This window comes from Neolamprologus multifasciatus, chromosome 9 (genome assembly GCF_963576455.1).
Source record: "Neolamprologus multifasciatus chromosome 9, fNeoMul1.2, whole genome shotgun sequence".
Lineage (NCBI taxonomy): Eukaryota > Metazoa > Chordata > Actinopteri > Cichliformes > Cichlidae > Neolamprologus > Neolamprologus multifasciatus.
Genome location: NC_140447.1, coordinates 22,223,455 through 22,237,855, shown reverse-complemented (window position 1 = coordinate 22,237,855; position 14,401 = coordinate 22,223,455). Strand labels below are relative to the sequence as shown.

Genomic DNA, 14,401 nt, shown 5'->3' with positions numbered 1-14,401 from the left:
TTGATGGCAGCTAAGTGAACCTACAGTGCTTAGATGGGTTTCTAGTCTTCAAAATATTACCCAAGAATAAAAACATCCCATAAAATAAAAATTACTCGTGTGTTCTTTTCCCTTTCAGGCCTACAGCTACACCGACGGACCATTCTGCAGTTACTAAGTCCAGATCACGCATGCGTACAGCAGCCCCCCGTCCTCGTCAACCAGGCGAGGTGGGCGGGAGAGATATTTGTAAAACATTCAGTTTATGAACATAAAAACGGATATTGTGGAATGTAATTTCAAAATAAAAGTATAAAAATCATGTGACACGAACACATTTTCCCCTTATAAATGCTTACTAGCCGCTATGATATGTTTTATATTAGTACACTGAAAATTCACGATAGAAAAATCAAGCTATCGTCAGCTCTACTGACAACAATCTGAACAAAAATGGATGATAAATGTTTAGACATTTTAAGCTTACCGCCTTTTATATATAGTCTTTTCCATTCATTAAAAATGCATTTACGTAATGTAAAAGCGTTAGCTGGTGTTTTATATTGAAATTACTTCCAGGAAGTCGCGCTTTGTCTCAGCGCAAACTTGACATCGCTTCTGAGCAGCTCCGAGCGCAGGAGAGAGTGGCAGTGAATGTGTCTGCGGCAGCGTTTAGCTTTTAAAAAACCTTAAACTACGACAGAAGAAAACGGGACCAAAGTACCAGACGAACTCGGCAGACCGTGGACTATGATAAAATTTAAACCGAGCCTGGTAACGTCGCGCGGTTTTGACGACAAGCGGCTTTTTGCACATCTGTAGAGCATAATGAGGGCATCCGCTATTCTTTACGCCGCTTTTCCCTCCGTGGTTTAGTTAGACGCAGAGTGACACTATTTATAAATGTGTCGCTTTTAGACATCTTCTCGCGGAAAATACACACCGAGAGGGGGACCCAGCCTGCAGATATTTGGTAAATTCCCTCCTGCCGTGGGCCCTTGGGAACAGTGAAGTCATTTGAGAAGTCACAGGAGAAGAAGACACGTCTTAATCATCTCGATAGTTCAACGCAGTTTTGCAGGGGGAAAAATCGGCTTAGCCTTTCCATCGGCCGTACAGCCCCCCCCATCGTGCTTTCTATCTATTTTTAAATCTTACATGGTTTTGTCTTTCTGAGCATTCATCGCCAACCCTCCTGTGGGCATTTACCCCTTCACAGTTAAAGGATGCCGGATCAAATATCGGTGTCCGAGTTTCTCTCGGAGACAACAGAGGATTACAATTCCCCGACAACATCCAGCTTCACCACCCGAATGCAAAGCTGCAGGAATACAGTGAATGTGCTGGAGGAGGTAAGGCCACGGTGTGAGCCTGTTGAGGATGGATGGATAATTACAGCCACACAGACTGTAATATTATTGTTGTTGTTATTTAATAAAGAATGATACTAATGAGGCGAAATGCACCATCTCTGAACGGGGATGCATTTTTTTATAGAGCCAAGGCTGCATGCAATCCACCTTAAATTCCGCTGGTAATGTTTGAAAGCTTTGAAAATCCCCTCAGACCTCCAGATGCATTAATATGCGCAGAGGAAAGGGGAAAATAATTGCACCTGTTGCCCCTAAAGTGCACCTATTTCAGCCTAAGACCTGATGCAAAATAGTGTGTTATCTTGCCTGATATGAAGAGTAAGAATAGACGGGGTGGATGGCTTTGCTGGAATAGAAAGATGTGCATTCAGGCCTGCAGCTCACTGTGTTCACTATTACATAACTCAAGGCTTTAGAGCATGCTGCCAGGCTGTAGCAGAGAAAACCCTTTTCCTAGTATTCAGATCTGGATTCTGTGTTATTCCTCATTCCTTGCTGTCACACAGGCCCAACACACTGATTTGTATCTCCAAAAAAAAAAACGTTTGCAGGGGAAACACACCCAAAGTCACACGCTGTGATGCTGTGTCACCTCTGATCATGCAGGAATAGGTGTAATCATGTCAGGCAGGTGAGCTGTGAAGTGTTTGCCTCCCTTCTTCCTGCCATGATTAAATGGAGCATCAAACCAGGGGAGCGAACACCTTCACCACCGTCCATTAATGCTAAAATGTGACCTCATTTCCCGCTTTGAAGCACATTTAGCTGCAGACGTGAATGACTCCAGGCTTGCAGGAGCGTTCAGTGTGATACCAGCTTTCCATTTAGGATGAAAATGAGCCGGCTGGTTAGTGTGGAGGAGAAAGCAAAGGCCCAGTCCCCTTGCTCCAATATACAAAATCACATATAAAAGCACACAATCTGTGCCATCTGTCATGTCTTCTTCTACAGCTTTATCATATCGAAACAATAGGAAATCTACCAAAACAGAGCCGGGCTCGTGTTTATTCTCAACCTGGAGCCGTCTCTCAGTCTGCTGACTGTAACAAGAAAAAGGCTCGCATCATGAATCACCTCTCTGGCTCTGTGCCTCTGAACTGAGAGACTGCAGCAGCACAAACGAAAAACATCTGTTAGAGAGGGCCGCCATGTGCGCTGGGCTTCAGTAGCCGCTCTGGAATTTTTTTTTTCTTTTGCATCGAGATCACATGACAGAGGAAGAACCGTTAAACTGGCACCAAAGAGCGAGCGACATGCTTTTCAGTGTTTTAAACAATGGCGAGATGCACCTGAAACATTCCTGGCAGAGAAAACGAGCCTGCCGGGTCACTCAGATTGGGATACACCCATCAGGCTGTGGCAGACACAGGGAGCAGACAGCCAGCTTAAAGCCCTGAATACTTCTTGATTCATGTCTGTTTTATTGAATTAGCAACCCTGTTTGATCCCTGCAGAGTCTTGAAGGACTCACTTGCATCATGCACAGAAAACCGCCTTCAGCTTCACTGTGCCTGAAGAGGAGTTTGTTTAAAATGCTCTGGAGCTTTTGTTCTCAATTCAAAGCATTCAGCCCTCTTTTTCTCCAAGTCATTTCCTTGGTATGTTGACATGGTGAATTATGCAAAGGTACGGTGTGAATATTTAATACTGTAACCTGAGGGGGTGAGTTGACCCCGCAGGAGAGTTGTCACTCTCTGTGTGCTTCCATTGAGTCATCTGGAGGTGCAAAGAAGAAGAGGGGGGAGGGGGGGGGGGGGTTGCCGCAGCATCATATCATCTTAATTCAACACCACATGTCAATAATTGATCAGTGCGTAGTGACACACAAGTATTTGTGACTCATGGACCTCCACCCCAGAAATTTTCTCTCCCTGTGGCCGCAGCAGATCACTCGTAGATGTTTACTGTTTACATTTGGATCAGTGCAGAAATGTGGAAAACAATGGGAAGTCAGATGTTGAGATAAAGTTTTAAAAATAACCTTCCTGGCTCGCTGTCTCAGCTGCTTGAGACACAGAGGATGGGGGGCATTGTGTGCATTCGGTGTGTGGGTGGCAGACCGGAAACAGGCTGATGTGTCTGGCTTTTATTTTGCGGTCATTGTTGGTGCAAAGCAGTTATTGCTGTGTTGTTTTTGTTGTTTGAGCAGTGTTTCCCAGAAAGCATTTGGCAGTCGAACAGTGTGGGGATGAGATTTTTTCTTCTTCTTTTTGGCTGTTTAAGTTTGATCACTCATTTCAATTTCTTATCAGCTGCAACTGCCTATTAACTTGAAATATTGTCGGGGCAAATCATTTGGCTAGAAAAACATCAGGAAATTGTGAAAAATGGCCACTGTGATGTTTTCCAGTATCCTGTTTTGTCTGATCAGCAGTGAGAAACCCCCCAAAATATTGAGATTCCTTTTTTTTTTTTTTTTGAAGGATGTCCTCAAATGTTTACGTGATTTACGCAGAGACAGGTTAGCAACCACTGGTTGGTATGGAAACTGTTCCCCAACTGGTTGCCGAGTGGTTTCTAGGTGAATCTGAAATCCAAAGATTTGTACAGTTGGCTCATACATTTGTGGATCAGGTAACCTATGTCAAGCCTCAGTTGCGCAGGCCCAGACACAAGCCAAGAACCACAACCAGTCACAAGGGAAAAATGTTCCCTGGCTGATTTTGATGCTGGTGCTGCAACAAAAACCTCCTTGTGATATCTTTGGTCACCCATGGTCTGAAAGTGGAGATTGTTCACCTTCAAATTAAAATTTGGACCTTTTCAAAAAGGTTTCTGTTTGTGATGTGCATCACACTTTCAGTACTGCTCAGCAAATAGTTCTTGAGTGTTTTTTGTTGTTGTTTCTTTTCCAAAGCAAAGCTTATTTGTATTTATTAATTTTCTTATGATTGTGATTATTATTTTATTTTATTTTTTTAGGATGTCCATGATTTAAAAAAAACAAAAAACAACCCAATGTCAACGCTCATTCTGTGTAAATCGGGTTCAGAGTTGGGCCTTTGTAACACTCGTGCAACCTTAGATTGCCAGTCCAGTTATTTATATAGCACCAATTCACAACAGGCGTTGCCTCAAGATGCTTTATATTTCAAGGCATAGACCCTACAATATAAAAGAGAAAACCCCAGCAATCAGAATCCTCTACTAGCGAGAGTAACTGTGGTAACTGTGAGGAGGAAGAACTCACTTTTAAAAGGAAGAGACCTTTGGCAGAACCAGTTTCAGTGAAGGGCAGCTATCTACTGGCACCAGATGGGGTAAAACTAAAACAAACCCAAGCAGAATACATACATATATACATACATACAGTGAAGCACAGAAAATAAATTGTTTGTAACAGGTTTCCCCCGGCTTTTATCGTGACTCAGCCAATGGGAATGTAGCATGGAGACAAAGAATAGAGCTCCAAAATCCATCCCCTCAGTCAGTAGGTATCACGATGCAGTCTTTTTTTTTGGTGCAGTTTAGTTTAGTAAGAGTTGAGTCTCACACTGTGAATTGTAAGATTACTAAAAATCACACACCTTAACAGGGAAAATAACTAGCAATCAAAGTGTTCATCAGTGCGGCTCAACAATCAGTGTAAACCTTGTGACAATGTGCGGATGGGTGTGTCTAAAAGTTTTCTCCATACACAGCAAAAAAATGAAAGAACAAACCAAATAACTCGACTCCCTAAAAATACCACGGCACAGATTGTTCAGCAGCAGAGAGCAGCAAACCTGACATTTGCTTATATAAAAATGCGGCAGCTTACTGCTCCTGCTTTGTCATACCCTCTCTGATGTAAGTTAATATTAGCAGCGGGCACTTGTTATTCCCTTGAGGGGCCTTGTATTGTCTCTACCCCACAGATGGCACTTTGCGTCACTGGTTTGCTCTCCTAAAACCACAGAGAGCCGCAGCAGCGATACAAGGGAAACCCTCACTGCATAGGCATTCCTTTGAGCATGCCTCTCACACCACATCACATGGGCTTGACCAGAAAAATGTTGACTTTTCACAGTCCCTCTATTCAAGCATGGCTGGGCTTGACCTAATGGGCAGGGGCCTTTTATACTTTTTACTTTTTATATAACAGCCTTTTCAGGCGCAGCATTTTAACCTCGAAGACACAGGTTCTGATGCTATCCAACGTTTGAAAGAAGAAAGAAATAAATGAATGGGGAGTTTTATTCCAAACCACTGCGTATGTATATTGGAATGAAAATCATTGCCTGGAGTCGTCACTCATCAGTGTGCGAGTCGTATATTGTTTTCTTTTTGCTAGAAACAGACTTAACATTCCTGCCATTCTTTTACAGCTCCTCTCTCTATTTACAGAAAGACATTTTATATGACACTTGACTCAGTTTTCGGATCTCTCAGAGATTCCCTGTGGAGTATTTATATATTTTTCTTTTACCTATTGATGCAACAGATATATTTTATGCTCAGCTACATGTGTGCAATGAATATCCACGATGGGTGATGATGAGAGGTCATAAAAGGTTGCAAAACACCAGGGAAAAGGGAAGAGAAGGACAACTGAAGCTGAAAACTGTTTTTAAATTATTTATGCGTTACTAGGCAGGCGCAGTCAGACTGAGTGTATTCATTTTTTATTTTCATTTTTTTTGGCGCAGTGTAGGAGGCCTAGTTGTCACTATTTCTGTTCAGTAGCTCCTACATTCACTTACCCAGACATAAATCAACGCTAATAATGACAGAGTTCGTGCAGGCCCTTGAATGGTCTCAAAAGGCAGCGAATTCATTGGCCTAAAAATAAAACCTTAGTTTTTCTGACACTGATGTTTATATTTTTAATATACACTTAAAAAAAGAGAGAAACGGGATGCTCAGGGCAGGTGCGATATCTGAAAAAGTGAGGATCTTGCAAACTGACCTGAAACTGGAACCATGCAAAAGTGTATGAGACTTGGTGTGTTTTGTGCAGGAAGTGTTTCAAACTATGCATGATGCCATGATGGGAATCGAGGCAAATTAGAGCCTCGATGTTACAGGCTGAAACTGCCTGCATGTTCCTATAAGACAGCCTACTTTCACCAGTTTATTGGATTAACGCAGATTCTAATCTAACTAGACTTGATATGCCTTTCTTTGTTAATTTGTAAGTCATATATATACCATGGTAATATATACTATACACAAACACTATCTACAGTGCTAAATTCTTATATTAAATATGGCTAAAGTTTCAAATGGCAAAGTCAACATAGTCACTCATATTACCTGTACCTATCTTAACACTGTTTCACACAGTTTTTCTATTCTTGGCTCTGTATGATATCATAGAAAGTGGATATCCATAATTGTAGCAGCAGAAGAAAGCAGTTTTAAGGCGTTGGCGACCTTAACGGTAGATGAGCTAAAACAGCTGGTTTTGATGGTGGATAAACTAGAAGGCTGCTTAAAAAAGGCCTTGTATGCGGAAAAATAAGGATTGTTTTCAAAATTATTGAGCTACTCTAGTAAATTTCTAAATAAAAAATGTTGAGATTCTCACAACCACAAGAAATAAACAGCTGGTGTCTCCAAGTGTAACTAATTAATGCTGTTTGATTTTTGTGTTGGTAATAAATTTGATGCGGCATTATTAAAATCTTAAGTATAAAATCTGACTTAAGCTGCAGGAACCTTACTAGTCACAGTCCCACAGTTTCCACCGGCACCCCGCTGGTCAACAGTACCAGCGGTGGCACTGTTAACCTGGGCCTCTGGTGATACAGTATGAACATCTCAACCCCTCCTCGATTCACACATTGACATAGTAAAAGTCACTAAGTAAACAACAAAAGTGTACTTGGTCCCAATAAAACATCTGTGGATGTTTAAAGAACATATTTTAAAGAACTCATCTGTGTTTGTTTGTTTGTTTTTTAATGAATCACATAATCATCACGTTGTCATTGACGTCAGAGCAGGAAGTAAAACATGCAGCGTTTAACGATTAAAATCCTCAAGCTGTCTGTCTGAAACGCTAACATCACCCGAGGATACAGCCCGGGTGAGACGCCGTCATGTGAGGCTTGAGCCTGTCACATGTGACATCCAGTCCAGCAGCAGGGGATCAGCTGCCCCAGCAACACCACAAATAAAAGATTTATTCTCATATATTTGGTCATTTAGCTTTAGAAAGCGAGTTGGCAGCTTCCACCCACATTCAGAAACAACCCAGTAGACTTTGATCATCAGTTTATCTGAAAGCTCCTTTTATTTGTCTCAGTGTGCTTCAGCTTCTTTTACTTTTTTACTAAGCGTTCAATATTTCAAAAGGAGGAGACAAGTTTTTACTACTTGGCTTTACATAACAAAACAGAGTTTTAAGGCTGCTTTCGGCAACATTTGCAGCCAGTGAGCACAGCAGTGTCACATTCAGTTATTACTGAAGTTATGGCTTTTTATTCATCATTTGTCCCTTGTGTCACCAAACCCAATGAATCACACGGTCTGAGAGAATGGCAGCATTTTTCATCTCTTGGCACCGTTTCTCACATGACATCTCGTTCCAGTTAAACCGCGCTATTTAAAAGTGGATGCTTCCAGGATTCTCAGTTCGCAGTAAAAGCTCTGGTATTCCTCAGCTGCATTTCCCAGAGATGAGAGTGTAATATAAAAGTGTTTAGAAAGGATCTGTAAACTGTAAGAAGCAAACCTTGCAGGTTTTTGTGAAGAAATATTGCAGAGTTACAGTTATATATATATATATATACAGTCATATTACAGCTCTTAAAACTGTAAGCTCTGGATTTATTCTAGAGCTTTCTATTCTAGCTTTCTATTCTATTCTAGATTTACTCTGAAACTCCACCAATGTGGCTTTGTATCGTATGCTGGCCCCTAACTCTTTATGCCGTAATACTTTGTGAATGCTTTGTGCTACCCAATATTCCTGTAAAGCTTGTCTTCTCTTCTTTCCGAAACGGCTTTAATTTTGTTTCTAGCACAAGAGGTCGTAGAGTTACATTAATTTAACGAGCACTTGTATGATTTTTTTTAAAAATAAAAAATATTAAGGACTCCTCCCTAAAGAGGAGATAGATTTTATTTGGGTAAAACTGAACTTGATGAGAGCTTTATTACTATTTTCACCAAGAGGTTTTCTAATTAGGATTGGGTACCTTTTAACATTTCTACCAATACCTGAAAATCAGCACCCAACAGTACCTTTATTTAATACTTTACTCATTTTGAAATAATAAATTCTATTTTTTTAGAAGTCTACTTCTGAATTGAAACTAATGACAACGAATAGTAAGCTGTAGTGTTAGTCTATTAGTGGTTATGGTTGCATACCAAGGTTTTAGAGGTACTAGCTCACATTACATGTTTGTTTACTGTAAATAGCAAGCTGATTAAAAAACTCGAGTGCAGTCAGGGTAAAAATCCAAAGTTTAAACACCCATTTCTCTGACAACAGAGAAGAAGACAACCTGAAGAAAATGCCTCACTAAAAGTTTCTTCATCATCATCATCATCATCCTTGTGTTCATCTTCTTATCGGTTAATGGTGGATGTTCTAACGTTTGCTCCTTTCTGTGAGTTTTGCTTACAGACGTTTGTTTCTCTCAGATTAGATGTGTTGCCTTGGCCAGTTTTGTAGTCTGCACTTCAAACGTTGCAGAGAGTGTTGTCTGCGTCGAGTTTTGAAAAGTGTAACCACATCTGAGCTTGCTTTTGGCTCGCCGCCACCATTGCCCTACATGTTTGTCATTCTTCAACATGTCGCAGTAGTGATGTGAGGTGGTCCTAAAATTCACCATAGACCATAGTGAATTAGTACTCGGTAGCACAAAAGTAATTCTGTTTGTACCCTAAAAAGTACAGCTTGGTACTTAACGGTAACCCTAATGGTGCATTCACGTCGAGTGAATGCATGCAGTTGCATTGGGAACCCATGATTATCCGGCTCTGCCGGTCTTGAGAGCTGGAATCAAGTTACAGTGATGTGTTACCAGAGCTTAGCAAGAAGTCCTACGATTTCACTCACTTTTTCCCCCTCTCCATCTAAAAGTGAGGTTGGATCATTCAGCTCCAGCTGGCCTCAAGCAGGGAGTCCCAGCTGATGGGCTTCAGTGATAAAGTGCATATTTTTCCAAAGCTGCAATATTTGAACTCACATGGATTCACTTATATTTCAGTTCTATTCAATGTTATTTATAAACCGCAAAATTACAACAACAGTTGCGTCAAGGTGCTTTACATTGTAATGTAGAGATCAAACAATAATACAGTGAAAACAGAGAAAATCGTAACAATCAGATGACACCCCCCCCCCCCCCCCCCCCCGACAGAACCAGACTCAGGGAAGGGCGTCCATCTACCATTTAATTCGAGTTTTAAATTGGATGCCCTTCCTGATGTAACCCCAAAGAGCTTGCACTACACTATAGAGCCACTGCTTAGGTCTGCACAATCTGATGACCTATTATAACCATCCCTTTTCTTAACCACCTATCCAATCAAGAGTCCCAGCTGTCTTAGAGCACTATGGACAGACCACTAGTCTGTGGCAGGGCTAAGATGGCCCATCTCCCTCACATGTACACTTATGAGCAGTTTGCACTCATCCATGTCTTTTGCATGTGAGAGGAAGCTGCAGTACATGGAGAGAACCCACACATACATGGGGAGAACATGCAAACCCTAGAGTTACAGTGTTAGCATTTGTAGAACGGCTGTTTGTATTTTTTGAAGATGTGTAGTGTTTTAGGCTCCAGGAATTCACAGAATGGTGATGTGAATAAAAAAAAAAGAGCATTTAAAGACGGGGGATGTGCCTTTAAATCTCCCTCTGTAAACCTTGAAGCCATTTTTTAATTTGTTCTGCCTCTGTCACAGCGGGAGGTGAGACTGTGTTGTGTTGCCTGTTTGCTGGCTTGTTTGCGTCTGTAGCTGAAATCTGATAATCGGTCTGTGGGCCACAGCTGTTGGCCTACCTTCCTGCCGCAGCTGCACCGCGTATATCATCAAGGGCTATTAGCTGGCAGCGGATAAGCTGTGGACCAGACTCTCCTCTGGCACTCTGATCCCCCCCGCTTTTCTCCCTGATTCAGACAAAGAAGAGTTGGTCAGTGTTCACATCTGTCTGCAGCCTTCCTCACACGGATGGATGGTGTTAAAGTTCCCCTCCATCGACAGCCATTTTAATCTCAGATGAGGAATGGCATGCGATGAAGGGAGCTAGCTAGCTGCAATACAAGTGCAGGAAATGATGATTTACATGATTATCAAATTCTACGTTATTTCTATCACAACAAATCACAACAAAAGTTGCCTCGAATCTCTTTATATTGTAAGGTAAAGATCCTAGAGTGAAACAGAAAAACCCCAACAATCAGATGATCAACTTTGAGTATTTGGCAACAGTGGGAAGGAAAAACTCCCTTTTAGCAGGAAAAAACTAGGCTCAGTGAGGGGCAGCCATCTGTTGTGAGACAGGACAAATACACAGGAATTATCTCAGGAATTATCCCAATTTAGGCTTCAGCAGTGGTTGTTTCCAATAACGTTAACTATGTTAATTCTTATTCTTAATTAAGTATTTTAAAGTAATGTACTTTGTTTATTTACTGTAACACATTGCTACTCTCAGACCTCGGTGGAGCCACTTGATTCAACCAACATGTGAAGCAAGAGAGTGAAACTTCCATTCCTTTAAGTCAACTTTCTTCTGATTGGCTGACCCTCATAAAATGAAGGTTTAAAGAGGAAGTGGGTGGGGCTTCTGTGCCAAAGCTGTGTGCTTGGGACGACCATATTAGGGGATAGCTGCTCTTAGTGACATCACATAGACCCCAGAGTAGACTCTCAGCTAATTTTTGTATTCAGTGCTAACTTAGCAAATCATACTGGATATATTACTTGCCACAGCCCTCAGTGATATATAATAAATGACGTATTCATGGTGGAACAGAGTTATCATAATGGCAGTTGGTGCCATAGATCTGTTAAACAAATCTGGTTTGTTTAGGTACATTTAACTTGCACTTTGTTGTTCTTTGGTTATTGGTGACACTGGTCTGCAGCAGTTGTGTTTATCTCTTGTATTTGAGTCTGACAGCTTCCATAAGCACATTAAATTACACTGTCATATGAAAGGCATCAGTACATTGGATGCACATTGGTATCGGCTTATATCACAGTGTCTGGCACATCTTAATCTGTTGTGTTACATCAACCTGTTTTTGCTAAATGTTTAAAGAATGTCTCAGTGAAAAGAGAGATGAATAAAAGCAAAAGCAACTAAACATTAACGGCTTTCTTAACTGGAGCATTCCTAATAGACAGTCTGAGCATTTGTCACAAAGCCCTGCCGTGCCTCAGTGGTGTGTGGTCACCCTCTTTGGTTTAGATTCATACAACTAGTCTTTTATTGATTTATTGAAGCCACAGGGGGAAAAATACAGTCTGACACCATCATGTAGTTATAAGCTACACTGGTACTCCGTAGTGACCCTTCGCCTTCTTTTCTCTGATTTTGGTTTGTACTTGTGTTTTAACAGTAACAAAGCTCACACAGATCCTCTTAACGTCCTCCCCCTCTTCCTCCTCCTCCTCGCTCTTCGGTTTTCTTCTCCTTCAGCGATTACATCAGCTCAGTGGTAACACTGTTGTCCTCTAAGACTGGCCTGCAGAACCAGGAGACGGTGTTGTCCTGTGACGGCTGGCTGTCTTGTTGTGGCCTCGGGGATAAACAGTGCATCTCTGTCTGCGAGCTTTCATGGTGTTTGGCCCTGGACTCTCTCTCCTTTGTGTGTGAGTGTGTGTGTGTCTGTATATTGCAGCTAAGCAATTGATACACACTTTCAATGTCGAATTTGAATGTTACCATTCCCAGAACAGCCGAGTCCCTGCTGAGGTCATTCAAGCCTGCAGGAAAAGGCGCTGATGGTCCTTTTAAGATGAGCTGTTTACCTCTTTCCCTGATGTCTTTTAATGTTATAGGAAAGTCTTACATCACTTCCTTTTCAAAAACATGACAGCAGCTGTCAGAGCTCGAGCCTGTGAGGGGAAATCGAGGTGGAAATGAGCATTGATGGGAGTTGAGGCTTTTTGTTGGACATCATGGTAGTGGGGCTTATTTTTGTCCATCTGTGCATCAAGTTGCTCAAATGTCTTTGCATCCAAATGGCCCGTGGGAGTGGATACACCTGTGGGTTTTGGAGTAGCTCACATGTCACCCGTTGGAGTCCCACAAAGTGTGAAATTCGAGACTCAACTGCAGGAAAAACATTAAGGAATGCCGTGAAGCGCTCTGCAGAACCTGTGCAGGAATTCAGAGGCAGGAAAAATGTTACTTCTAATACAGTGTGTTTTTCATCACCCTCTTTGGCTGCATGCCCTGAAGATTTACAACAGGGGTGGCTGGTTGGTAGGAAGCAGTGCTGGCAGGTTCATCAGCTGATCAATGATAAGTCAAAGATTAGAGTAGTTTATTTTAGATTTTTCTTTTTTGACCCACGCACTGTCGATCTGTTATGAAAGAGATGGGCCTTGGACTCTTGCCTACTCTGAGAGTGATAAATGTTATAAGTGATCAACATCCTGAGTATTTAATTTTAAGATAAAACGCTGGATTTTATCTCCTTGATAATGCATTTAAAATGTGTTTGTTACTGTTGCTAAAACCTTAAGAATCTCAGCTGTCAGTAGTTTAAGCTTGCAAGCAGTCATCCCCATTCTTTATAGTAAATATTTATTAACTAGAGTATCCTGTTTTGTCTGTGAAATGGTCCTCAAACAAAAATTATTTTAGTTTAGTGTCAAAGAAAACCAAGAAAAACAGTCGAGGAAGCCAGATCTTGACTTTAATACCAAAGCATGACTACGAGCCATGAATCCCCCCTTTTAAAACAGTTCAGACAAAGAGTTATTAAAGAGACGGAGATTATAATCCGCAGAGGAACTAGAGATTGTTAGTTGCTGGAGTCAGAGTGCTAAAAACAGCCTCTGCGTTGTTCCTCGGTGGTTTATTATCGTTATTATCATCATCTCACGTTGGTTAGTTCAGGTGGAGTCAACTCACTCTGAGGTTTGCGGGCCTAAAATCATCTTCTTACTAACAAACAAAGGCTCGTATTAATGTGAGAGTGACGGCATCCATGGCCTAAAGGAGATGGTCTTAACAAGATAATGTGATCAATCAGCCTTTTTTCAGTTGTCTGTTTTTGTTCTTTATTATTTAATGACAAACAAAATGATGAAACTGTGTTTTTCTCGGAGGAAGATGTTTCAGGGTTTGGACTTTGGTTCACAGTGGAGTTGCCTCCAACAGCTCTGGTTTCTTCCCAAAGTCCGATGTCATGCTTGTTGGGTTAATTCACCTCCTTAAGTGCCAAATGGTGTTGGCAGCCATGATCGTCCAAGATAGGCTATCTCTCACACAGTGCAGCAGCTCAATGGGTGTTTTCTTCCTCCACTCTCTCATTCCATCAATGATGGTTTCTCTCCTTCTGCCTTTGCTTCTCTCCCCTTCGATTTTTCCAGATGTGACATCATATTCCCATCATCCCCTCCTCATCACGTCTAATGAATCTTCCTCATCTCTCTCTCTTATTCTTGCATAGAGATCTTTTGGTGTTTGCTCTTTTAAAACTTCTTAATTAGCCTGTCTTTTCATTGATGAATCACCCTCCTGATGAACTGCATCTCTGCTGCATTGATGCTGTCCGCAGTTTTCTTGTTTATCGTCCATGCTTTGTTTCCGTACCTGAGGATAGGTGTTATGCCATCTAGGACTCTTTCTTGTCTTTAGGGGTATTTTGTCGCTTGACTAAAATATTTGCAAGGTCAAAGTAGTCTTTCGTGACAAATACAAATCTTGATTTCATGCAGTGATCTTCAGTCGATCTTACTCTTCAGTCAGGGGTTACATGTTGATTGATGAAGATGATCATTATCTCAGTTTTCTCAAAGTTGTCTGTAATTAGTGATTCTAAATTGGCCGTTTGTGTGGATGTGAGTTTGTCTGTTGGCCTATCTCTGTGTGTTTGTGAAAGGACTGACGACCTCCACTGTCACCGAAGCGCTTACTCATAGGGGGT

At 41.5% G+C, this 14,401-nt stretch overlaps 1 protein-coding gene across 4 annotated transcripts in view; it reads left to right on the top strand.

Annotated features, from left to right (window-relative positions):
• The first annotated feature begins 574 nt into the window (after positions 1-574).
• The window catches only part of asap1b (ArfGAP with SH3 domain, ankyrin repeat and PH domain 1b), an 80,780-nt gene continuing 66,953 nt past the window's right edge, over positions 575-14,401 (top strand). For all 4 annotated transcript variants that reach the window (XM_085171610.1, XM_085171608.1, XM_085171609.1 and 1 more), the window contains exon 1: positions 575-1,331. In XM_085171610.1, the coding sequence (XP_085027736.1) occupies positions 1,206-1,331 (126 nt within the window). In that variant the 5' untranslated portion in view covers positions 575-1,205. The remainder of the gene's footprint in view (positions 1,332-14,401) is intronic.